Source organism: Trichosurus vulpecula, chromosome 9 (assembly GCF_011100635.1).
Source record: "Trichosurus vulpecula isolate mTriVul1 chromosome 9, mTriVul1.pri, whole genome shotgun sequence".
Classification (NCBI taxonomy): Eukaryota; Metazoa; Chordata; class Mammalia; order Diprotodontia; family Phalangeridae; genus Trichosurus; species Trichosurus vulpecula.
The window spans coordinates 31829826-31857225 of NC_050581.1; the positions used below are offsets into that span (position 1 = coordinate 31829826).

The window sequence follows — 27400 nt, forward strand, 5'->3', positions numbered from 1 at the left end:
ATTTCTATATAGGACATGATTTGGGCAACATCCCCCTATTTTGTGCTTTGCCTGATGTTGACACTCAGAGGAATACAGTTTTCTCTGTGGTTGTACCTATCAGAGGATCTTGTATACCCTTAAAATATACCTAGGTGCCACCTTGGTAAAGGAGAATGTCAAAGGTTCCTTTTCCTCCATTGGGTCAAAAGGTTTTCTTTTTCCTGTAATCAACATATAATACAAACAGCAGCGTCATACTAATTATGTAAGCAGAAAAATGAGATCTTTTTTTCTGTAAAAAATTGTTTATGAAAGCCTGCCCATTCCTTTCTCATATTTTTATCAAGAGCACCCTCTATACACGGAGCGAACACTCATAAGCATTTTTTTAAGAGCTAGAAAAATGGACATATGGGTTAGTAGTGGCTGTGTTCTCAATTGGTTGGGGGAGGGGGACATAATACTATCTGTGATCTCCATTCTTTTGGAATCTTCTCTGAGATATCTTGAAAACGGAACCCCCATTACTTTAGAAAAAACGTTGACTCCAATACAGAATTTCAATATTTCAAGTCCTGTTGATCTTCCTACCTTCATCTCAATAATAATAGCTAGCATTTATAGAGTAGTTAAAAGGTGAGAACCTGCTGTGCATATACTGTTCCATGCTCATTCACAACAACCCTTTTGAGATAGGTTCTGCTATTATCCCCATTTACAGATGAGGAAACTGAGACAGACAGAAGTTATATGACTTGTCCAGGGTCACAAAGCTTTAAGCGTCTGAGGTAGGATTTGAACTCAGGACTTTCTGACTCCAAGTCCATTACTTTATCCACTATACCACCTAGCTGCCAATGCTGGACCTGGAGTCAGAAAAACCTGAACACATGAAGACTGAGTTCAAATCTGGCTTTGGACACTTAATAGCTATGTCACCCTGGTCGAGTCACTTAAGCTCTGTCTGCCTGTTTCTTCATCTATGTAGGTTAAATAATAGCATTTACCTCAACAGTGTTACTGTGAGGATCATGAGCTAATAAACGTACAGCATTTTCCTAATGATTAAGTGCTGCAGAATGTTACCTTACTATTATCATCATATCATATAGTTCTTGTTGTTATCTAGCTTACTCACACAGGCATACCTTGAAGATATTGCAGGCTCAGTTCCAGATTATTTCAATAAACTGAATATCTCAGTAGAGTAAATCACATGATTTATTTATTTATTTATTTTTGTTTTCCAGTGCATATGAAAGTTAGGTTTACACTATACAGTGTATAGTGTATAGTCAATAGTATTACATCTTTAAAAATGTACATATTTTAATTTAAAAAATTCTTTATTGCTAAAAAAATGCTAACCATCATCTGAGCTTTCAGTGAGTGGTAATCTGTTTGCTGGTGGATGGTCTTGCCTCAATGTTGATGGCTTCAGCATGGGGGTTGCTGAAGGTTGGGGTGGCTGTGGCAATTTCCTAAAACAAGACAGCAATGAAGTTTGGGGCACCAGTTGACTTTTCCTTTCACTTGAACACTTAGAGCCCATTGTAGGGTTATCCATAGGCCTAATTTCAATATTGTTGTGTCTGGGGAATAGGGAGGCCTCATGGAAAGGGAGAAAGTTAGGGAAAGTGTTGGTTGGTAGAGCAGTAAGAACACACACAGCATTTATCGATTAGGTTTTCTCTCTTATATGGGCATGGTTCATGGTGCCTCAAAACAATTACAGTGGTAATATCAAAGATCACTTGATCACAGATCATAATAGCAAATATAATAATAAGGGAAAAGTTTGGAATATTGTGAGAATTACCAAAATGTCACACAGACATGATATGAGCTCATGCTGTTGGGAAAATGGTGCCAATAGATTGGCTTGATACACGGTTACCACAAACCTTCAATTTGCAAAAGGAACAAAACTGTGAAGTACAATAAAGTAAAGCATAATAAAATGGGTTATGCCTGTATAACATATCAGATACTGAGGAGGTAGAACACAAATTCAGTGATTCGATGATGAGAATATATCATTAAAGAAATGCTAGTAAATCTGTTTCATTTGACATCTCTTTCAAATTCTATCTAAAAATATTTTGGGTGATGATCTAGCTTAGTTGGATCTGATTTCTGAAGGCTCATTTCCCATCCATGAACTTTTCCTATTTTATGAGGTGATATTCTGAATACTCTTTCATCGTCATAATTTTTAATAGTTTGAAAATGAAATTGTATCCTAAATAAAAGCTGCCTTCAACTTTTTTTTTTTTGCAAGGCAATCAGAGTTAAGTGACTTGCTCAGAGTCACACAGCTCGTAAATGTCAAGTATCTGAGGCCAGATTTGAACTCAGGTCCTCCTGACTCCAGAACCAGTGCTCAATCTACTGAGTCACCTAGCTGACTCCTGCTGCCACTCCCACCCCTACCCCGGCTATTTTTGTTTTGTTTTGTTTTGTTGCTTTCAACTTTCAGATTACTATGCTTCATAAACAGATTAAATGTTTCCTGCCTGAATTGGTTTCTGGGTTCTTTTGGCTTCCTGAGTGTGGCAACTATTTTGCATTTGTTAAACTTCTCCAAGAACTACAAGTAATCAATGTCCCTTCATTTATTTACCATTTTTTAGAATCAAGATCAGTTTGAATAGATCAGTCTGGATCTGTAGTAATTTTACTAAGTGTCATCTCCTCATTATACTTTCTGGTTTGAACTTTGCTCTAACCAGCTAATAATCTGACCACAGACAAATATATTGGTAACCCGTCATTTCCTCTCTGTTAATATTTGATTTTCTGTAATGTTAGAAGGGTTTTCTGATAAAGAGCCCCCCTACTTCATCAAAAACAGGTAATACTAGGACTAACTTCATTTCCTTTTCTTCGGTGAGGCAAAGAAGTCATAAACTTGGGGTGTAAAATGATACATACATTTTCAGACATGCTTAATGTATTTATTTTTTGATTGACTACGCACATATGTTACAAGGGAGGGCTGCTACTATGGAGTAGAGAGAAGGTTGCTAAATGGGTAGCAATAGACATTTTTTTAAAAGAACATTTAAAATATTGCCAAAATGCTTAGCAACAGAAGGGTCCAGCACTCTCTGTAATGCACCGTCTAACTGCCTCCATTTAACCAAAGGATCCTAGATTCTGAGCTAGCGATGACCTCAGAGAACATTTAGTAGACCTCATTTTATAGATTAAGAAACTGAGGCAAAACAACTTGTCCCCATCACAAAGGTAGTAATGACAGAATTGGGATTTGAACTCAGGTCCTATGAATCCTGGCTTAGTCCACTGAGCAAAAAAAAAAGAAACTTGGTGTAAAAGGAGTAATGAGGGAATACTTCTTGATCTCTAGTGTTGGGGAAAAGGTTTGGGAGGGATATTGGAAGAGGGGGGAGGAGATTCTACCCCTGTACCTTTCACAAACCAGCTATTTCTATATATAATGTATCACAGGCCAAGAGGCTTTAACTTGGTTATGCATACTTTTGTATATTAGACATATAGGGACATGTGTATCTTTATATTCATAGAGTACTACTGGCCTGAAGCTATTGTCCTGTAAACATGAAATTTCTATTAGCATAGTCACTAATTGGAATCCTGTTTTTGGTTCTAGTTTAAAGGATAGTCATTTGTTAACCACCCAATGCTTTAATGAGAATTGTAGTGTGTTCTATTGCCTGAGGCTGGGATCCATCTGAGATTCAAGTATACAAGTCGAATACATATATGAAATGCAACATTACTGTCTCTTTGAGACAGTAATCACAGTATCAAACCAAAATGAAGCATCAGTTCAAAAGAATGATTGAAGTTAACAGTAGATGGGTCCACATGCCCCTAATTAACCAATTTGCTAATAGCTGTTTCTTATTTAGGGATGTGAGTTCACATTCTTCTTAGCTGTGTAGAGTGGAACAGAACACACTCAAGAGCTTTTAGCAAGTAAATATTAGGATTTTCCCCCAATTATGAAAAAAAATGCATACTTAAGGACTTGGATCTTCTTTTCCATCTTCCATGGTTGACACTTGACTGTAGCAATGACTTGCCTTTTTTCATCTAACTCTGCCTTCATTCTCTCCAATTCCTCTTCATCAATTTCATCATCTTCATCTCTTTAAGGGAGGAAGGATGCATCAGGTTAACAGACAGACCCTAAGCATGATTCCATTTCCAAATATAAAAAAAGACTGATATTATCATTGCAATGAATATTCAGCCCAATATCCTTAACTTGGAAAATTGAATATAGTATTCTAATCACCAAGTTCTATCACTATCTATCACTATCTATTTGCAGCTTTCAGCCCAAATTTCAAAAACAATTACATTTAAACATTAATTTTTTTTCTTGTCAGGTTTGGAAACTGAGTTCTTTTCTAGATATTCAGGTATAGAACTAGACCTTTTGGGGAAAAGAGATATATGGAGTTTTGAGGGAGTTTCCTCTCACCTCTCCATTCATCCCCTTATCCTTCCTGACAGTCTCCATCTTTCATTTTCTATTCAAACTGTATTACCAACAAAAGATAATAAGTTAAAAGTGGCAGTATTATTTAATTACCCTCAAAATTTCAATTAGTCATTGTCTTAAGAAAGGAAGAAAGTGATATGGAAATGAGTATAGATTCTTATGGGATAATGGATTTAAAGATATCAAGGGCCTTAGAGATCAGTAAGTCCAATCCCTTCATTTTACAGATGAAGATAATATATTCCAGAGAGGTAAAATAACTTATCCAAGATTATGTAGGTAACCTTATGGTAGTAAATGGCAGAGATAGGATTTGAACCTTGGTTCTCTGACTCCAAATTCACTGCATTTTCTACTATAATAGAAGCTACTGCTTCTAAGGCTCATTTGGTAACTCAAATGTATTTAATGAGAAGTGAAGCTCACATATGATGTGTGTGTATGTGTGTGTGTGTGTAGGTGAGCATGTGTATGTGTGTTTTTGTATTTAAGCCAACATGGGACATTTCTTTGGCAGTCATGGTTTACTTGAGCAAGTCCTTTGTCCTCTGTCCTTGTATTTCTCTGTTTTTTTAAAGCCATTAAGAAAACAAAAATGTGAGAATAGTGAGAATGCTATGTTTTCAAAGTTAGCAGTGGACTACCATTGACTCTGTCTCTGACTCTGTCTCTCTCACTGTCTGTTTCTGTCTCTCTTTCTGTGTATATGTATGTGTATGTGTGTATGTGTGTGTGTGTATGTCACTGTCTCTGTGTCTCTCTGTCTCTGTCTTTGTCTCTCTCTCCACACACACACACACACACACACACACACACACACACACACACACACACATATACATGTATATATATCTGGGCCTCTACATTAATCTCTTTGACCAAAAATAATAATAATAATAATAAAATGATGAGGCAAAGGACAGAAGCCCATTTGCACAGGGCCACTTGTCAGTCTTGCAACCACCGCAGCTGGCTCTCAGACTGAGCATTGTGGTACCCCAGAGTACCAACAAGGGAAACACAGAAACGCTCACATCTGTCATGTATCAGTCAGCTCAAGGTAGTTCATAGTATCAACATTAGATCATGTGATATTCCTTTCATTCATGTTCTCAAATGTAGTTTCTGAATTTCAGAAAATTGAGATTCTAGGAATCTGGGAGTCACTGAGGCCCAGGATTCTAGGAATATAAGTCCACGCTGGGCTTTGTAGCCAATCCAGCATTGATGCTCCAAGGAACAAGGAATGACCTTCAGGGGTAAATTTTGGATCCAGTTCAGGAGTAGCTGAAATAAGGGTTCGTCCAGCAGTCATGCCACATCTGGACCTGAACTTGGCAAACAAAGTTATAAATTGTGCTAAGTCTGAGGTTACTCTCTCCAGACACCAAGGTAATATTGAGGAGTATCTGCCCCTCAGGGTCTTCCCTACCCAGTTTGATTTTTTTTTTTGATTAGGCAAACTGGGCCATCTCGTGTTGCCTCAGACAAACTGAGACCTGGGAAAGACCCTAGCTGAGAGGGCGGGGGCGCGGGAGAGAGAGAATTGATAATGTATCATATAACACCAAAGACACCATTCACTGCAGATCCTTCTGATTTTTGGTTCTTTACTACTCTAGGACATTTATATTTTGCTGATCAGTAAACTTGTGCTGAGTAAAAATTGAAATTTAATAAAAAGACATTTTAGAAATATATCAAAGAAATATTCATTTGGTCTGTAATGCTTGGTCTAATTAGGTATAGTGGGAAAAAGCCAAGAGAGTGTGAATTCAAACTCCATCACTGACTAGTTATGTGACTCAGTCAATTACTGAACTACTCTGGGACTCAGTTTCCCTATCTTTAAAATGGGAGTATTTAGATTGTCTCTAAAGTACCTAGCTCTAAATCTATGATTTTATGATATTATTCCCTCATGGCTTGATAGCTATTTACAACATTATTGTTAAAAAGTCATCTTGTATTAATTTTTTATAATATGATGGGGGAGTCAATGTTCGGTTTGAAGTCCTATGAAAAAGATCAGGGCTTTGAATGAACTACAAGCTCATTATGAGACAAAAGTGTGATATAGGAGTAAAAAAAGATGTCAATGCTATCCTACATTGCACTGAGAGAGCCTATTGTCCAGCACAAAGAAGGTGATGTTTCCTCTATAGATTGTCCTGTTTGGGCTGCATCTGGGGTACTGTTTTAGTGTTCTAGGCACCTTATTTTAGGAAATAGCATAGACAAGCTTGAACATATTCAGAAAATGATGGACCAGATGGTGAGAAGACTGGAGAACATGTTAAATAGGTATCAGTGGAAAGAACTGGAAGCATGCTAGCTATCTTCAAGAATTTGAAGGGCTGTCATTGGAGAAGGTATTAGGTTTATTCTGCTTGGTCCCAAGAGGCAAAACTAGGAGCAAAGGAACAGAGATGTAAGCTTCTTCCTAGAATATAAGCTTGTTGAGGACAGGGACCGTTTCATTGTATGTTCTCAGTGTCTAATTCATATTAAACTCTTAATAGATGCTTACTGATAAATAATTGATCAGTTGGAATTGAAGAGAGGAAAATTTTGTGCTTAATATAAGGTGGTATCTGAGATTCTTTCCATCTCCTAGATGAATGAATAAATGAACAAGTGAAAAAAGAATTTATTAAGCACTTCCTATGTGCTGTGATTCTGACCTCAGGCTAACAGTTTATGTCACTTTGTTAACATTTTGTTTACCAACATTTTTAGACTGAAAGCAAACTACAATCTGTTTGTATTATGGATTATCTTCTTTTATTACTATCATTTAACGTATATTGCAGCAAATATTATGGTAGATACTATAGTGAACAAAGAATAAAATAATGTTGACTTGGTAACAATATCTAGACATGAAAATTTCAAGGCCAATTTGGTCTTTTTTGCTTTAAAAAGCAACATTTTCCCAGCTGTCTTTGAAAAAAAATCACTTTGCTAAAATATTCAAAATACCGAAAACAATTTTTGTGTAGATACAGACTATCTAATTTAAACAAATTATTTGAGTCATTCTGAACCTAGATTCAAGCCCCACTTCTAATACACATTGGCTGGCTGGCCCAAGGCAACTAAGTCACAATCTCTCTTAGCTTCAGTTTCTGTAACTATAAAACGGAGAAAATGATAGAACCCACTCCAAAGGTAGTGTGAAAAGCAACTCATCTAATATATATATGAAACATTCTGGAAACTTCAAAGTGTTACAGAAATATGATCTATTATTATTTGGAGATATTTGTCTAAATCTTTCATATTTATAATGAAGTGCTCTGCTTGGCTTTAATTTATCTAAACAGCTGTTGTTAGAGGAAAAGAATCATCTTATGCTGATTTCCTCACAGCTCTGAACACATATCATTACTTATTCACCTAAAACTGGGTCAAGAAAAAGTCTGTGATATTATTAGAAGCATTCCAAACTGTCTAACAAGGCACTGTTCTTTAACTGTCTCCAAAGATAGTTAGCTTCACAATCTTTGGTCTTTAGTTGGTTTCACATGTTTTCTTAGTGGAAGGGAAATTCCCATGGGTATTGTTTTGGTCTTTGAATAAGGACCCCTAGTTAATTAACTGAAATGAATGTGTTCTCATTTGCCTACTAATCCTCTTTAAAGCATGTGTGTTTATTGTTGTGTGTTTTTTTTTCCTATTTAAAAATGCAAGTCTTTAGTGTTTAGGAGAGAAGATGGGCTCTAAATTAGAGAACAGAGCTACCACTTATCACAATGGTCTACTATTCCTATTAAGACACAAGCATTAATAATGGCCCCAGAATAACTCCTTCCAGAGACGTCTCCATTTGTCTGGGCAAAGAACTAATTTAGTCAGATTTGTTATTTTGCAAAATAAGTTTAAGAAAGTCCTGTGGTTCCCAGAGCTGGATCAACAGGAGAAGAAACTCAAGAGAAAAAAGCAGAGGTCTTAAATCTAGGGCTGTCCAGAACAGTCTAAGGCCCAAGTCTCACAATGTGGGAGTACCTGAAGCAATTTTCGGAGCGGCGGAGGTGGGGGGGGGGGAGTGGGGGGGTGGAGGGGAGGGGCGGGGCCAGGTCATCTTCCTGGGAGAAACAGGAGCTCCCACTCAAATCCACACTCTATGTCCTTCTGTTTCTCTTTCATCTCTCTCTCTGTTTTTCTATTTCTCTGTCTATCTCTCTGTCTTTCTGTGTCTCAGTCTCTGTCTCTCTCCCTCTGTCTCTCTGTCTCTGTCTCTCTCTCCTTCCCTCCCTCTCTGTCTTTGTCTCTCCCTCCCTCTCTCTCTGTTTCTGTCCCTTTTTATCTCTGTCTCTGTCCCTCTCTCTCTCCCCCTCCCTCCCTCTCTCTCTCTCTCTCTCTCTCTCTCTCTCTCTCTCTCTCTCTCTCTCTCTGTCTCCCTGTCTCTGTCTGTCTCTCTCTCTGCTTCCATCTCTTTCTCTGGCTGTCTCTGCCCACTCCCTTTCCCCCCAAAAGGCTGAGAAAACTAGGAGGTATCAGTAGCCTTACATGAAAGTGTCCTGCTGAGGTGCATCAAGTGGGAAACCCAAGTCATTAAACACATTCTTATGCCTCCTGTACTATTTGTATCTCTAGTAATGGAGTGTACAGCAATAAAGTGTTTTGGAATGCATCTTCCCCATCAAAATAAGGTAGACAATACAAGTGTATTTTAATTATAGAAGAACCGGACCTGTGATGTCATTTGGAATATGGAACTCCTGGGTGAGGAAACTCCCTCTAGCAATTCAGGTCAGGGCCTTATCTGCAATTCATAGTCTTGGAGAGTTGTTTAGAGAACAGAGAAGTTAAGTGATTTGTTCAGGGTTGCTCAGCCAGCAGGTATCAAAGGTCACACCTGAACTCAGGGTTTCCTGGCTCCAACAACTGGGTCTCTATTCAAAACTGTTCCCTCTCCCCACACTTGCCTAATTATATGCATTTTAATCCTAAAAGGTACAAAGCACAAAGATGTATGGAAAGAACATATTGAGGTACTCTTTTTCCTGCCTAGAATAGGAACTTAAGGTAGATGTATTTCAAAGATTCAGGGAAAGGAATAAGATGCAGAGAGAAAGGATAAGGAACCTCGAAGAAGGTTAAGTCCTTGTTTCTTTAAATGGCTTTATATCTCCCTAATGCTTAGCCTTCTACTTCTAAAATCAATGATTAGCTCTTGTTGGAAAGAAGACCCCAGACTCAATTCCAAAGTTGGCACCTCAAGCATTTTATTCAACAGGCTGAAGGGTTTCTCCTTTTGGTTCTCAAGAAGGGGGCACAACTCCTCAGAAAGGAAGAATGCACCGAGTACAAAAGCGAGAGCGAGCTTCATAGCGACAGTAACTGCAACTCCTCCCTTCTGGATCAGGATCAGTCCTGATCCTTCCAGGTCACGACATTCCCAATATGCCCATTTCAGCTACCAAGCAGTTGCTACACTGCTGCTGACCAGGAGCTAACTCTGACCAGCTTCAGCCAGTTTGCCTGGGGCCCCTAAGTTTGTGGTTTCTGAGCTCCTTCCACACATCGCTAACTGGTCAAGCTTTTTATCTTATCTCAGCAACTTTTGAGTTGTCACAAGGTTGAGGCCTTATGGTTCCAACTGTGAGGAAACTTATTTCACAAGACTGTTACAAGGTTGGGGCCCTATGGCTCCAACTGTGTGGAAACTGAACTTTATATATACATACATATATGTATATATGTAATGTATATATATATACACACACACACATATATGTAATGTATATATATACACACACATATATATCGCTATATATATCACTATATATAATCAGTATCTATCTATATCTATCTATCTATCTATCTATATCTTACAACCCTCTCCGAGGAATGTTTCCCTGATGAACATCAACACTCAAATACAGTTATCCCTTCCACATCACAACTTTCCTCATCGCAGTTTTGATATATCACAGGTCAACATAAGAAATTAAATGGGAATATTGAGGGAGTTTTATGGAAGTCACAGATGATGCCCAAAGGCCAACAGAAAACACAGAGCCTATGACCAAATGCTTAACCTGAATTTTACAGTACAGTACAGTAAACACCCCACAGAAGAAAAAGAAAAGAATCACAATTCTTCTCTGGTACGAAGGAAGGGCCAAAAAGTTTTATGTGCAGACTGCAGGAGGACTGCGTCCCTAGCCCCCACGATGTGGAAGGGATAACTGTACTGTCATTACATTCACTTCAGCATCTGCTTGGCCCTTCAAATAGGAGCTATATCAATCTTCATTTACTCAGAGTCTATGCATGTTTCTGTCTTTTTCATGTGACATCTCATTCTTTTGTACATTTCTTGAAGGCAGAAACTAGAATCAAGCTATTATTTTTATTTATCAATCAAATCAACAAGAATTTATTAAGCATCCACTTCTGGAACCCATGATGACAGAAATGGTGCTGGGGAGTTGGGCATACAAAGATAAAAATGAGTAAGGCTCTACCCTCAAGGAGAATATATTCTATTAGAAGAGGACAACACGTATGCCTATAAGTAGAGACAAAATAAATACAAGATGATTTTTTTAGGGGGAGCTAGAACTTTAAGAAAAATCTCTTGTTGGAGTGGCCACTGAGCTGGGCCTTGGGGCAGAGATAAGAAAGGAGGCCATTTCAGGCATGAGGAATAGCCTGTGTATAGGTACAGAGATAGGAAGTATGACTCCCAATAGGGTCTCTAGCAAAGTCCTCTGCACATTGTAGGTGCTTAATAAATGTTAGACTGTTTTAATAAAATCCACCAAGAGATAAAGGTAAAAACTTTTAAATAAGTATCTCTGTTCTATGTCTTCATTGGGTACAGGGCCTATTGTCCTTTTATGAATGCTAAATGACTTTATAAACTGAACATAGCTGGATATGGTGGTACATGCCTATAACTCCTGCAGCTGGGAGAGGCTGAGACTGGTCAATTGCTTGACTTTAGAAGTTCTGAGCTGCAGTAGGGGTAAAACCAATTCAGTAACTTTGCTAAATCTGGCATGAATACAGGGAACCTCTGGGAGCAGAGGGCCACAATGCTGACTAAAGAGGGTAGGCCTTGCCCAGGTCAGAAAAATGGGACAGGTTAAAGTTAAGGTTAAAATTAAAGGTTAAAGTTAAAGTTTAAAATCAGAAATGGGATCTAGTGACGGGTGGCTATTGTACTTCCAACCTGGGCAAAATAGGAAGACCTGGTCTTAAAAAACCAAACCAAAGCAAAATAAAACCATATAAAGAATTGGGTACTATATCATGTAGAGGTAAAGATATTTGATTTATCCTCTTGGAGTTTGCACTCTAAAATGGACAATGATATATACAAAGGAATGAATGAATAATTTGTAAGTAATGACATAGATTAGTAGCTTTGAGTGAATTGGGCCTCAGGAAATGAGCTAATGGCTAGAAATCTTGCATCTTCATTTTAATCCCACTCCAAACTGGTGCTAGATGTCTTTAAAATAGAATTCATTGAACTCAATAATCATGGGTTCCTCCTTTGCTTTATATTTGGTGATATAACATGCTTTATGTTTGGTGATATACACCAAAAAGCCCATTATTTCTACAAGTAACTTTGGCTATCAGCCTTTTGTATTTGAGTATGGCAAATACTAATGGCATTCTTCTGGCTCTGTCTTTACAATAATAAAATTTAACATTAGCTTCTAATTAAACAACAGGCCAAATTAACTTACGCTCCTCTCTTCATCTTCCTTCTCCTCTCTTTTTCCCTCGCTTTTCTAGTTTCTGCATCCTCAGGTTCAGGAGGTGGGTCATCCTCATTGATGACATCCCTGTTCCTTTTCCTCTGTGGTCTCATGCTCTTTCTTCGCGGCAACTTTTCTTCCTTCTCCTCTTCACCTACACAGAATATTTTATGATTCACTGAGAAAAATTTGAAATAGACTTCCAAAAATATAATCACCATTCCTATATGATAACCAGGATTAGTTTTCTCATGAGCTGACCACACAACAATTCTCCATACAACCTAAGAAATCATTGTCCCAATTATTTATAGCTCACTTTTTTTAAAACACAAAACAGTATGAGGTAGTGGAAAGAAATAAAAAGTTGTCCTCAGAGTTGAGAAAGACCTGGATTCAAGTCTTGCCTATGAGATATATGTGTGTGTGTGTATATATATATACACATATCTATCTACATATCTATCTATCTATCTATATATATATATATATTTGGTCTATGACACTGGGGGTAAGTCATTAAACCCCTCAGTGGCCCCAGGCTACTGTCTAAGACTCTTAAAAAACTTTAAGTTTCAAAAACAAACAAACAAACAAAAAACCTTTAAGTTTCAAAGTAGATGCCTATCTATAATAGTAGTTGGAGTTTCCTCAATGGAAGTTCCAGATGTCAATGAAATTACAAGTTGTATCATTAAAAAAATACTCATAGAGATTTCAGCTGGGAAAAGAACTTTTAGGTAATATAGTCCAACTCTTACATACATTGCTTCACAATCTCAAGTTCTGCATGAATAATTTGCTTTGAATTTGAATTTATGATGCCTTTGCACTCCAGCAGCTCTTAATGAATGAATAAAAAATCATTTTAGGTGCTTATTATTTGCCAAGCACTGTTACTTAGGGCAATACCTAGCTTAGGGTTAGCTAGCATATTGTGGATACATTCTACTTCTAAATTCTCCCTTCAAATCAAGTCATTTTTAGTTGCAATGGATTCTAATTAATTGTAGTTGTCAAAGGGCAATATGTGTCCATTGCTATGGACACATGGGACAATGATCAAGAAGGTTGAGGGGACGCAGTTAACTGGGACAGTTTTGAAGAAAATTGTTATCCCTTTTCCATTCTTCAATTAACCTGCTTTATTTATTGTTTCAAATATTGATAAATTTCTTTTTCACATACTGTTAGGCTATTATTAAAATGCAAAGAAAGAACAAGGGGGAAAAGATAAGAAAATACTGGAAAAAATCCAACATAATTACTTTGTTACCAAGAGCTATCAATAATTGCCTTGTGTGTCCATAACTTTCCTTTTTCATTCTAAATTTAGTAGGCTTCAACAAAGTGAACATCCAAATACATCAAATTGCTTTATTTAAAATACTAATCTCTATTATTCAAAATTTTTGAATGTATGCATTAACTTTAAAGAAAAGATAAAATGTCTTCTATAAACCCTTTTCACCTCCCACTCTTGTTCCTTTTCCTCCTTTTTTCTCCTTTCCTTTTCCTGCCTCCTACTTCTTCCCTTCTTTCTTCTGTTCATTCCTCCCTCCTTCCCTCCCCTCTCTTCCTTCCTTCTCTCCATATTTCTTCCCAAAATTGAGTTACCATTTGCAAGTATACTTTATCTGCATATTGAAATCACATGATTAACAAGATGAAGCACTAGCCAGTTTCTCTGAAACTCACACCCTCTCAAACCTCTCCAAAATGGGAATTACGTGCAAGAGATAAAGCAATTTCAGTTATCTCCACGGTGTAGTATACCAAGAGCTCAAATGAAGTAATGATTCAATGAACTAACAGCAGAGATAATGTTACCCCTGGCAATGGCACTTAGCACTCAGCATCCTTTCTTCTACCACCCAGCACCCTGTTAGCAGGGCTGTACAAATGGACTTGTGGGTTTGCGACAGAACCTAATTCTACCCCTCTCTTCTCTGCTAGTGCTTCAGAAAATCAGAAGGCAGAAGCTTGCTCAGTCTGAAATAGCAATGAGAACTGAAGGACAGAGGGAACTGGGACAGGGCCTGTCGGGGGCTATGTGGCATTCCACTAAGCCTGAAGGAAAAAACTCCAGGATCTACCTGGGGCCAGTTCTGTCCCCACAGAAGTCATTTAGGGCAGAGGCTGAGGCTGTAAAACTGAATTTCCCATCTTGGCAGGAGGCTGAGAAGGCTTTGAGGGCCAGCCCCCAGGGAAACTACAATCAAATGGGAAGGAGGCAGAAAGCAAATGATGGGGGATTTGGAGGGTGGGTGAGATGTATGATTTGTCAAATATTTTCAATGCTTTGGTCTAGTTAAAAATCTTCCCACCATTCCCCACACATATTTTGTTAGTCAAATTAGTGCCCACATGTGAAAGGAGCACAACTGAACCTTCATTAGAAGGAGAGCAGCTCTTAGAACTAGTTAGCATTTTCACATTTGTGGTACATAGGTCCTTCTTAAGAAAATTCTTCTGAAACTTTCGTAGGCCTGCCTTGTGTGAACTACATGCCGCTAAATGTATCCTTTGCCATTTATCCCCAAACAGGCAGACTTTTATGTTTAAATTAGTTTCTCAGATCCAAATCCTAAAGAGGAATAATCAGTTACAGCTTACTAAATGCTGATGTGTTTACAATGCATCTTTTTTTTAATGTGTTTTATTAAATAGGCAGCTTTGATTTGACAGGTCACTGCATTCATAAATTATGCGAGGCCCTGGACTGCTTCCATGGGGCTAACCTCCCTCTACTATGGCCCCAGGAAAATGAGGATTACTACAAAATTAAATTTGGGGAGACACCTAATTAATATGATGAATTCATACAGTGAACCATTCATTAGCTGCAACTCCATGAGGACATACAGTAGACGTCCTCTATATGCCCTCTAATTGAACCCTTCTTTAGATACAATTCCTCCTTTTGGCTTTGGTAAAATCAAAGTATTTTCCTGTACAATGAGCCTTTTCTTATTCCAATCCAAGCATAAATTTAAAAAAAACAAAAGAGAACGCTTTTCATGTTACTTCAGTGTTCCTGGAGTCTCTAAAGGAGTCACAATATAGGCATTTAGACTGTGTCTACATAAAGCCAAAACGACAGATCAATTCAGTCAAACAAAATTGTCAGTTGAATACAGAAGACTCAGTAGAGACAGTTGTTTGACTGAACTAACTGGTCAAACTCAGGCGAAAGTGGCCAGTCTAGTAACATTATGACACCTCAGCCTTAAATTAAACCTCAGAATCCATGAGGGCTGTCCAAATGGAACAGAGAGAAATAGAGAAACATATTTCCTTTGCTCTGCCAATCTCCTTCAATTATGGGCTATGGTACAGATTGTGGGAAACTCGGATCTCCAGGCTGAATGAGTTCCGAGAGGGAGATAAGCAGTAGTGCTCATCTGCCTCTCTTGAGACCATCAAAAGTTCTGACATCGCATAGCTATAGTATGATAAGCATAAGTCAAAACAAAACAAAACAAAACAAAAACCCAACCACAAAGCAATCTTCCTCACAATTAGTAGTTGCAACTCAATCATCATCTGTCCCTTAGGGAAAGGTAAAAAAAATACTTAATCTATCCCTGCTTACTTGAGCTCTCTTCAGTGTCATCATCTTCTTCCTCTTCTTCTTCCACTTCTATTTTCACTGTCAAAAACATAAAAATAAAAAGCTGAATTTTCAAACAACAAACATTTAAAAAATTTTTGTTAAGAACTTAAACACCAAAAAATGAGCATTTCCGTATGCAAAGCAGAATGCACACACATAAAAATGATTGCATTTATAACTAAGCCTCCATTTCATACCACTTCTTGGTTGTTTTTTTTTAAGCACATAATAAATTGAACACAATACCTTCAAAACTGCCTTGCTTCCTGTTTATGCTTCCTTCTGAACTTCCTTCTATGTTCTCTTTTATGAATCTTTTAAAAAGAAAACTTTCAACAGATTTCTGTGTGTGTGTGTGTGTCTGTCTGTCTGTCTGTCTGTCTCTCTTGCCATCACTATTGTTAACTCCGACTACACTAATATCACAAATTAAAATCAGAGGGGAAGAAAACCCTTCTTTGGTAACAATAAGCATTGTCCAGCAAAATAAATCCACATGGTGTTCATGTCCAAAAAGAAAAAGTGTCTTTCTATACCTCAAATCCATCAATTCTTCATCAGAAGGTATGCTTCATCATAGCTGCCCTGAAGATGTGGTTTTTCTGAATTACTTTCTTTTACATTGTGGTTGTCCTTCTATGACTTGTTTTCCTGGCTCGGCTCATTTCACTTTGCATCGGTTCCTCCTTTTCAGGATTCTCTGACATTGTCTCTGTCATTTCTTATACTCACTAATTCCATTACACTCATATATCACAGTTTGTTCAGCCATTCTCCTATTTATGGGTACCTCCTTGGATTCCGGTTCTTTGATTTCCTTTTATCTTTTAATTCCTGCTTTGGTATTAGGATGTTTGTGACTATCCCCTTCCTGTTATCATTCTATCCCTTAACATTCCCACCCCAACTTATTTCCCTATTGAATTTGATGTAATTCTACTCCAAACTCTTTGTATGCTTGTTGTTTTGTGATATGTGTGTGTGTGTGTGTGTGTGTGAGTGTGTGTGTGCGCGCACACGTGCGCCTGTGTGCACATTCATGCAAGTGTGTTCAATCTTTCTTTGTCCAGTTCAGGCAAGAGTGAGGTTCATCTGATAACCATTCCCTCCATACCTTCTCACATAGATCAATTATGAAAAAAAAGTTTCAGTCTCTTCTTTCTCCTTTTTGCTGTAATATTTTTTACCTACCTTTACCTACGTTTTTCTTCCCCTTCTTAAAACCCTCAGAATCTATCCATACCCAGGTCCTCTGTATTTGTACTTAACTCCTTCAGTAACATTTGAACATGTTAAGGTTCCAAAGGAATATTTATATCCTCTCCCATTATTAGGACGTTAGCACTTTCTCATCACACAACCCCTTCCATTGCTCAAATAAATTTAACTTCCTAGTCTTTTCTTTATCTATAAGTTTGCATTTTATAGTTCCTACTTAGCTCTATTCTTTTCATTAGAAATGCATGAAAGCCCTTTACCTACCCTGTAGATTTATGGGGTAAATTATTCTTGTTTATAAGTATGTATCTGTTCCCTTTTGAAATATTATATTCCAGACTCTGTTCTAATTATGTTGGAAGCTGCCAGGTCTTGTATATATCTAGCTATGGCTCCTTGGTTCTTAAGCACCTTCTTTCTGAAATCTTGCAATATTTTTTCTTTGACATTGAAACCCTAGATTTCATATATGACTTTCCTGGACCTTTTCCTTTTGGGGTTCTGTTCGAGGGATGATCAGTGAATTCTTTCTATGACTTCTTGAAATATAGTATCTTGAAATATAGGGTTTTATTCCTCTCTGATTTTAATTTTTGATATTAGTGTACCAATAGTGTTGGTGAGAGAGACAGACACACACAGACACATAAAAATCCATTGAAAGTTTGTTTTTTAAAGATTCATGGGGGGCAGAGCCAAGATGGCAGCTGGAAAGCAGGGACTTGGCTAAGCTCTCCCCCAGGTCCTTCCAAACACCTATAAAAATGGCTCTGAAAAAATTCTAGAGTTGCAGAACCCATGAAATAGCAGAGGGAAGCAGGGCTCCAACCCAGGAAAGCCTGGATGGTCACTGGGAATGGTCTATCGCATGGGGCTGGGAGCAAAATGGAGTGGGGCACAGCCTAGCATGGACCACACGAGGACCAACTAGACTGGGAGCAGGGCGGAACAGTTGGTAGGGCCCTGAATCATTGAGTTGTGGCAGTTACCAGACTTCTCAACCCACAAATGCCAAAGACAACAGAGAAGGTTAGCGGAAAAACTGCTAGATTGGAGTGAAAGGAGTGTGCAGCCGGCCCTAGCCCCGGGGTCGTGGAAGTGGTGAAGCTCTGGGGCTGCTCCCAGAGCTCTACCTGTAATTGCTTCTGGCCCCAGACCCACCTTGTGGGAGGAATTAAGCAGAGGATCAGAGCAGGAGTGCAGAGCCTTCACAGATCTGGGTCATGGTGTGGGTTGGTGGTTCTTGGGGGAGGGGGAGCACTGGTGTGGCAGAGTTTGCTGTGTAGAAGGAGCTCTGAAAACAGCAGCACAGCCCCTCAAGCTTGGGACAAAGCATTCTCTACTCTACAAGCAGTCATATGCTGACAAAAAGCTCAAGGGTCAAGTAGTTGCCTGGGAACATAAACAGGCAGCAAAAATGGACTCAGATTCAGACTCAGACTTTGGAATCTTTTTGTGACAAAGAAGTTCAAAACATACAGCCAGAAGAAGTCAACAAAGTCAAAGAACCTACATCAAAAGCCTCCAAGAAAAATATGAATTGGTCTCAGGCCATGGAAGAGCTCAAAAAGGATTTGGAAAAGCAAGTAAGAGAAGTAGAGGAAAAATTGGGAAGAGAAATGAGAATGATGCAAAAAACCATGAAAAACAAGTCAATGACTTGTTAAAGGAGACCCCCCCAAAATACTGAAGAAAATAGCACTTTAAAAAACAGACTAATTCAAATGGCAAAAGAGCTTCAAAAAGCCAATGAGGAGAAGAATGACATGAAAGGCAGAATTAGCCAAATGGAAAAGGAGGTCCAAAAGACCACTGAAGAAAATACTACCTTAAAAATTAGATTAGAGCAAGTAGAAGCTAGTGACTGTATGAGAAATCAAGATGTAATAAAACAGAACCAAAGGAATGAAAAAATGGAAGACAATATGAAATATCTCATTGGAAAAACCACTGACTTGGAGAATAGATCCAGGAGAGATAATTTTTAAATTATTGGGCTACCTGGAAGCCATGATCAATAAAAGAGCCTAGACATCATCTTTCAAGAAATTATCAAGGAAAATTGCCCTGATATTCTAGAACCAGAGGGTAAAATAGAAATTGAAAGAATCCACTGATCACCTTTTGAAAAAGATCCCAAAAAGAAAACCCCTAGGAATATTGTCACCAAATTCCAGAATTCCCAAGTCAAGGAGAAAATACTGAAAGCAGCCAGAAAGAAACAATTTGAATATTGTGGAAACACAATCAGGATAACACAAGAACTAGCAGCTTCCACATTAAGGGATCTAAGGGCTTGGAATATGAAATTCCAAAGGTCAGAGTTAGCATTAAAACCAAGAATCACCTACCCAGCAAAACAGAGTATCATGCTCCAAGGCAAAATATGGATTTTCAACAAAATAGAAGATTTTCAAGCTTTCTCAGTGAAAAGACCAGAGCTGAATAGAAAATTTGACTTTCAGATACAAGAATCAAGAGAAACATGAAAAGGTAAACAAGAAATAGAAATCATAAGGGACTTACTAAAGTTGAACTGTTTTGCTTACATTCCTACATGGAAAGATGTTGTGTGTAATTCATGAGACTTTTATCAGTATTAGGGTAGTTGAAGGGAATATACATATGTATATAGACAGAAAGCTCAAGGTGAGTTCAATATGAAGGGATGATATCTAAAAAAATAAAATCAAATTAAGGCATGAGAGAGGAATATATTGAGAGAGGGAGAAAGGGAGAGATAGAATGGGGTAAATTATCTCACATAAAAGTGGCAAGAAAAAGCTGTTCATTGGAAGGGAACAGCGGGCAGGTGAGAGGGGATGAGTGAATCTTGCTCTCATCGGATTTGACTTGAGGAGGGAATAACATACACACTCAATTGGGTATCTTGCCCCACATGAAAGTAGGGGGAAGGGGATAAGAAAAGGGGGATGATAGAAGGGAGGGCAGATAGGGGGAAAAGTAATCAAAAGCAAACACTTTTGAAAAGGTACAGGGTCAAGGGAGAAAATTGAATAAAGGCGGACAGGATAGGATGGAGGGAAATATAGTTAGTGTTTCACAACATGACTATTTATGGAAGTGTTTCGCATAAATGTGTGTGGCCTATGTTGAATTACTTGCCTTCTTAGGGAGAGTGAGTGGGGAGGGAAGAGGGGAGAGAATTTGGAACTCAAAATTTTAAGAGCAGATGCTCAAAAAAAGTTGGTTTTTTGCATGCAACTAGGAAATAAGATATACAGGCAATGGGGCATAGAAATCTATCTTGCCCTACAAGAAAGTAAGGGGAAAAGGAATGGGAGAGGGAGGGGGAGTGGGGTGATAGAAGGGAGGGCTGACTGGGGAATGGGACAATATATGCCATCTTGGAGTGGGAGGGAGGGTAGAAATGGGGAGAAAATTTGTATCTCAAAATCTTGTGGAAATCAATGCTGAAAACTAAAAAATATTAAGTAATAAAGTATGGAATTAAAAAAAAATAAAGATTCATAAAAGAGAACATACAAGGAAGTTCAGAAGGAGGCACAAACAAGAAGCAAGGCAGTTTTGAAAGTATTGTGTTCAATTTATTTTATGCTTAAAAAAAACAACCAAAAAGTGATATGAAATGGAGTCTCAGTTATAAATGTAATCACTTTTGTGTGTGTGTATTCTGCTCCCCATATGGAATATAGTGTAACTCAGTAAAATATAGTATAGCTAGAAATATAGTGTTTGTGTGTGGTCATGTTTTCTAGGGGGTCCAATGATTCTTAAGTTATCTCTCCTTATCCTGTTTTCCAAATTGGTTTCTTTTTTTTATTAAAAACTATCCCACATTTTTTTCTGTTTTTTAAAAATTCTTTCGGTGCTTGCTATAATCTTTCTTGCTTTCTCACGGAGTAATTGATTTCTGTTTAGGCCATTCTAATTTTCAGTTAGTCTGTTACTTGAGTAAGATATTTATTTGCCTTCCAATTTTCTCCTCCCTGCCCACGAAGTTTTTACTTCATTTTTTATCATTTGCTTTATTTCCTTTAGGTATTTGTGTAGTCCTTGTAGAAAATCCAATTTTTCCTTTAAGTCTTTTCTTCTAGTCATAACATTGTACTCTCCTAATAGTTTGGATTTGGGACATCTCTGTATCTACAATAATTATTTATAGTAATAGGTGTTTTCTTCGGGATAACTATCTCACCAATCTTATAAGGTTCCTGATCTGGAACTTTATTCCAAGGCTAAGCTCTGCCGCAGTGGTATACTGGAGCTAGCTGAAACTGAGAGAGCCAATTGTTACATTTTCAGTGTGAACAAATTATATCTTGGAACACTACAAATCAGGCTTTGATTTATTGTTTTGTTGATTGTTTAGATTTAAAAACAATGATAAGGAAAATATTAATAATGCAGATTGAATTTAAGTATTTGCTCATTTTTTTGAGAACTGGTTGTTAAACATTTACTAGAACAACCCTGTTCTGACCCCTATTGTGCTTTTGGATGAAATCAACAGCCCTACTTGATTTCAATCTGAGTGCTCAGGCTTCCTGACTTCCATATCCCGGGGTTAAGTCCCTTGGATCTTTGAGGATAGGAATGATGAATCGTCGGGGCATCTATGGTATCTCATGCCAGAACTGGGGGCTCGATTCCTGGGGTTTCTCCATCTGAGCACTGCCAAGCCTATGCCAGTTTCTATCATCTCTTAGAACTTCCAACAACCCCACTGTTTCAGGCACTCTCTATTCTAGCTGCCTCAGGATTCAGAGCCTTATAGGCTACAAGTATCTCTGCTTATGCTAGAAGGCTACCAGTTTGTCTGGGACTCATGCTGGCTCTTTGTGTAGGGAAGCTGACTGTATATTTCTAGGGTGGATGTTTACTACATTTACTATAGCTGCTCTCTGGATTTCTTGACTGTTGTTTGGTCTGGCACAAGTTTCAGGTTTTTGCTGGAGAAAATATGAGGGAGCTAATCTGTCTACATGAATTTAGGCAGTCATCTTGTCTGGAGGTCCACAATATACATTTATAAGTGCTTACTATGTGCTAGGCAGCATGCTTTTTTCTAAGAATAGAAATACAAAAATTAAACATTAAATAGGAACATAAAATAAGAATATAAAAATTTATAAAATAAATCAAGGTAAATTTTAATGGAGAGAAGGAGTGCATTGGCACTAGGAGGATAGGCTTCATGTAGAAGAAGATGCCATTTAGTTATGAAGAAAACAAAGTTTTCTAAGGGGTAGAGGTGAGTTAGGAGTACATTCTAGGCATGGGGGACAGCCAATGAAAAGAATGGGGAAAGGAGGTTAAATGTTATGGGTGAGGAACAGCAGGAGGGCTACTTCTGATAGTTTTAGATGGGTCATAAAATCAAAAATGGTGTGTGATTTATAATAAAGTTGGAAAAGTCCAGAATCAGTTTGTGAAACTAAACAGAGGAGTTTATATTTGGCTTAGAGGCCCTAGAGGAGGCACAGTGGGTAGAGCACTGGGTCTGGATTCAGAAAGACTCATCTTTATGAGTTCAAATCTGGCCTCAGACACTTAACAGCTGTGCCACCCTGGGCAAGTCACTTAACTCTGTTTGCCTCAGTTTTTCATCTGTAAAACAAGCTGGAGAAGAAAATGACAAACCACTCTAGTATCTTTGCCAAGAAAACCCCAGATACAGCTGAAATTACTGAACAACAGATGCAATAGGAGTAATTGAGTTTATTGAATATGGTCAGACTTGTACTTTCAGAAAATGGCTGTATCAGCAGTGTAGAGAATGGATTAGATATGAAAGAGCAATGAAGTGGGGCAGCTAGGTGGCACAGTGAAAAGAACCCCGGCCCTGGAGTCAGGATGACCTGAGTTCAAATCCGGCCTCAGACACTGGACACACTTACTAGTCCAACCCACCACGTTTTATGTATGAGATAAGAGAGGCCAAGCGAGCTAAGAGACTTGTCCAACATCATAGAAGTCATAAGTGACAAAGTCAGGCCTCAAACCTAGTGGCTTTCTTACTCCCAACTCAGCAGCAATCTTCTATTACAATCTGCCATGTTATCTCCTATGAAATAAATTCATTTACAAAACTGTGAGCATGCAGACCAGTTTGACCAATTTTTTTTGCTTGAATTGTTAAAATCAGGGGAAAATTTAACAGGGAATCCGTTTATACAGCATCATTCATACCTCATATGTTGTATGACTGATTTTTTGCCAATTTTTCAATGGTTTCTATTGGAATGGTTAAAATTTTGCTGGTTTGTGATTCACCAGTGAGAGTGGATATGGAGGCTGATGTTTTAAAGTACATTGGGGCAAAGCAGTGGAAAAAATGCACTGAACTTGGAATCCTAGGACCATTGGGTTTGAATCTTGGCTTTGACATACTTTCTACCTCTCTGACCTTGGAAAAGTCGTTTAACTTCTTCGGCTATTAGTTTTCTTATCTACAAATGAAATGATTGGACTGGACAACATTGGATATTCCTCCGAGCTCTAAATTTGAGAAAGAAGAATCCTTGTATTTGTGTCAGAGTTCTACCCCGTTGATGGTTTCATTAAATTTCAGACAAAATAAAGGCCATGAATTGGGTATTGGATAGATCTTCCCCCTACTTTTCAACCAATTCTACAGGAACAGACTAAGCTATGCTTAGCTAACGGGGAGTGGGGGAAGGTGTGCAAGGGATGTGGGGGAGGAGGGATTAGGGGTAGCTAATAGAGCAGTGAAATTAAAGTCAGGAAAATGGTTCAGATTCTGCCTCAGACATGCATTGTCTGTAACTATGTCATAGGATAATAGATCAGGGAACTATAGCTGGAAAAGAACTCAGGGCCATTTAGTCCAACCCAACACTTTAAAGATGAGAAAACTAAGGCTCGTGGAAATTAAATGACTTAACCAAAGTCACACAAGTGGTAAGAATCAGAAATGGGATTTGAACTCAAGTCCTCTTATGTCACAACTTCTCTCAGCTTCAGTTTCTTCATTTGTCAAGTAAGTTAATATCTATTGTACTTGCCCTCAGCGTTGTTCTGTAAGGATCATGTGACATAGTATATGTAAAGTGTCTGACAAAGGTTAAGTTAGTTATTTTAATAATAATTTAATAACTTAATAGCAATAATAATTTTAATAACTTGAAAATTAGTTATTTTTATTATTATCAACTTTCCAGATTAAAAATTAAGGTTAAATTTGGTAGAACTGCTAGCCTAAGGATTCATTTAAAAATTACCATCACCATTTTTACTGCTATTATGTTTATTCATTTTGTTTGGATATAGGTTCATTAAACAAAGAGAACATAGTATGAAGAAAGAATGTGCTCATTGCAAGCCTTGTTTCTGTTCTTGCATTATTGTGCCAAAGGTTATTTTTCAAAGCTCAAGAGGCATATTCAAAAGAAGATACAGGCAAAGATTTTAAATTCCACTCACAAAGTGCATCATTGTTAGCACACTTTTTTTTTTGTCATATGAACAACATCTGCATAAAAAGTTTTTAGATTATGCAAAAATGTTATCATTCAACATCAGCCACAGAATGTGAAAATAAGCATTCTTTTGTTCTGTCTGGATGTCTGCCTGCTATTGCCAGCTGTAAACGGATCTACACTGGACAAAGCACTTTACATCACTATTGAGAATTAGCAATGAAGAAGACAGCCAGTTTTGAAAAGCTATGCTGTGTTCAACCAGAGGGCATGCTCTTTTATGTAGAATGAAGGTCTCTGCCAGCCTTCCTTCAGCCAAAGAGGAATTCCCCAAGGAAGCATTTTCCATGCTGAGATCAGCCTTGCTGCAAACTGTGATCTGTCTACATAATATACCAACAGCTGAGGACAAAGAGTAAATGCTGACACAGGCATGAAACTCTCAAATGTATCACCAATGCAAGCAAAAAAAAAAAAAAGCCGGCCATACGCTGGACTGATTCGTACTAATCAAATGAAATTGATTAATGTTAATTAAGTATCAGCTAACATTTATAGAGCATTTTAAGGTCTGCAAAACACTTTCCATATCTCATTTTATCCTTATAACAACTGGGAGAGCTAGTTGCTAACATTCTCCCTATTTTATAGGTGAGGAAATTGAGAGAGAAAGAAGCCAAGTAATTTGGCCACGGTCACTCAGTGTAACATCAATTGAGTTGGGACTTTCTTGCTGTTTTAAAATGATTAATTAAGTGTCTTTGAATCTTACTAGGTGCTAAGCCTCAGGCCCAAACCCTGATTAGGTGCTAAACCTATGTGGGTATGAATTGGTAACCAAGGTGGGGCCCCAGGTGGGGCTAACTAAGGGAGGGCCTAGTTTACACATGAGTTTGAGTGACAGGTTTAGGACATCAGAGGCTCTTAGACCACGTGGGTTTAAGTCCCCGTTTCGTGACGATTTTAGTTCACGTGGGTGAGTCGCATGTATGACTCATCCCTGACCCTGAAAAAGATATAAAACCAGGGGGTTGGCTTTCTCTTTTCTGGAGCTCTTTCCCACAGCAGTGGTGGTGGGAATGACTCTGGGCCAGCCCATGTTATGAGCTCCCGGGCTGAACCTAGATGTTGGTAACTATGAATCTGTATTTGGTCTGTCTGTCGTTGTTTGTAATTTGTTTAGTGCTCTCACTCGCAATGGTGTTGATGCGGAGACTCCGGGCAGCTGTAGCTAGAAGCCCTCCAGCTCATAAACCCAGATGTTGCGACTTTGTTAAACTCTGGTAACTATGTATTGGGATTTGAATCAGACAAGGTCTGTCTGTTGATGTTTGTACTTTGTATTTTGCTCTGAAGTTCAGGGTGCTGGTCTTTTCCCCTGAACTAAGTGAATGATATTTATATGCTGAATTAAAGTAAGCTTGTCAACCCTTAACGTTGCTTTCCTTACTAAAGCAGATTAAAAGAACCTGTGCTTTTGCACTGTGTTGGCAGCTTTCTGTGTGCTGGTTGTTGGTGGATCTTACACCCCACAGAAGCTGCTAGCTGGATTGTTGAAACACTCAGCTAGTAAGTGTTTAAAGCTAGATTTGAACTCAGGTCTTCTTGATTCCAAATATATAGCACAGAATAAGAAAAGGACTAAATTCGAGCCAATTTTTTTTCAGGACTTTGGATTAAACAGCAAGATCAAATATCTTCTTAGCCAAAGAAGGACGTATGCAGTGGAAAGAACACAACTTGGAGTCCCAAGATGTGAGTTTGAATCCCAACCTTGCCATACATTACATATGAAGCTTTGGTTGAGTTACTTAAATTCTCTGGGTCTCAGTTTCCCCACGTACAAAATGAGGAGGCTGGACTAGATCATGTCGATTATGTCTAAAGTCCCATAATCCTTTGAAAGAAAAATGAACCAGGTTCTAAAGGGAAGAGAATAGATTTCTACAGGGTGTCCCTAAAGTCTGGACACATAGGAAATCTCATTAACATCTCATTAACTGGTTCACCAAAGACTCGGGGTTGTTCAGTGACTTCTTTTTCTGGGGTATGCTAAAGGAGAAGGTGTACTCAATGCAAATCACAGATGCAACACACTTGATTGAACACAAAGAGAGTGAATGTGCTAAAATTGATGGCAATGTGGAGTTATTGCATTGAGAGCATGTGAATCTTGCAAAGCCCAACAACCTTTGCATCACAAATGATGGAAATCATACTGAAGATGTTATTTGTTAATATTCTAATTAAATAAAATGTTTTTGAAAATTTCATTCATTTCATTTCTTGAATATATGCATTTTTGCCTATGTGTCCAGACTTTAGGAACACCCTGTACAACAGAGACAATTTAATGAGAGCAATTACTTAAAGAGACACCAAGGAGTTCAGTGAGAACAAGATCTACCATGGAGTCAGGAGGATCTATATTCAAAACCTGTTTATGCCATATTATTGCTTTGCTCCCAGCTGAGTTGTCTAACCTCTCAGTGTTCCCAGGCAACTATCTAAGGCCACACGCTACAGACAAATGACTTGCTGCCCAGCATCTGATGGAAAGAGTTTTCATATCATGAGTTCCATACACGAAAGAATTCACATTTCCATACCAGAACAAAAACCAGGAAAAAAGACTAAATACCACAAAATGGGTTGGCACTGTATTGTGAATGTAGGGTAAAGAAACTGGAGAACAGCTTGTGAACAAAGGGCAAAGAAACAACCTGAAGAAAAAGCAATACCAGAAACACCATGGTGATAGGTTCAGCGCTAGGAGGAACCTGGTTTCCTTATCTATAATATGGGGATGATAACAGTATCTACCTTCCAGGGTTGTTATGGGGATCAAATGAGATAAGCACTTATTACAGTACTTGGCACATAGTAGGTGCTATATAATTCTGGCTCTTATTATTATCATCTTATTGTTATGAATTTTGTT

At 38.1% G+C, this 27400-nt stretch overlaps 1 protein-coding gene across 1 annotated transcript in view; it reads right to left on the minus strand.

Moving 5' to 3' along the window:
- TMC1 (transmembrane channel like 1) overlaps positions 1-27400 on the minus strand; it is a 160538-nt gene that overhangs the window by 114243 nt on the left and 18895 nt on the right. Inside the window, 3 exon segments of the mRNA XM_036739525.1 lie at positions 3990-4118; positions 12190-12355; positions 15797-15853. Coding sequence (XP_036595420.1) covers positions 3990-4118; positions 12190-12355; positions 15797-15853 — 352 coding nt within the window.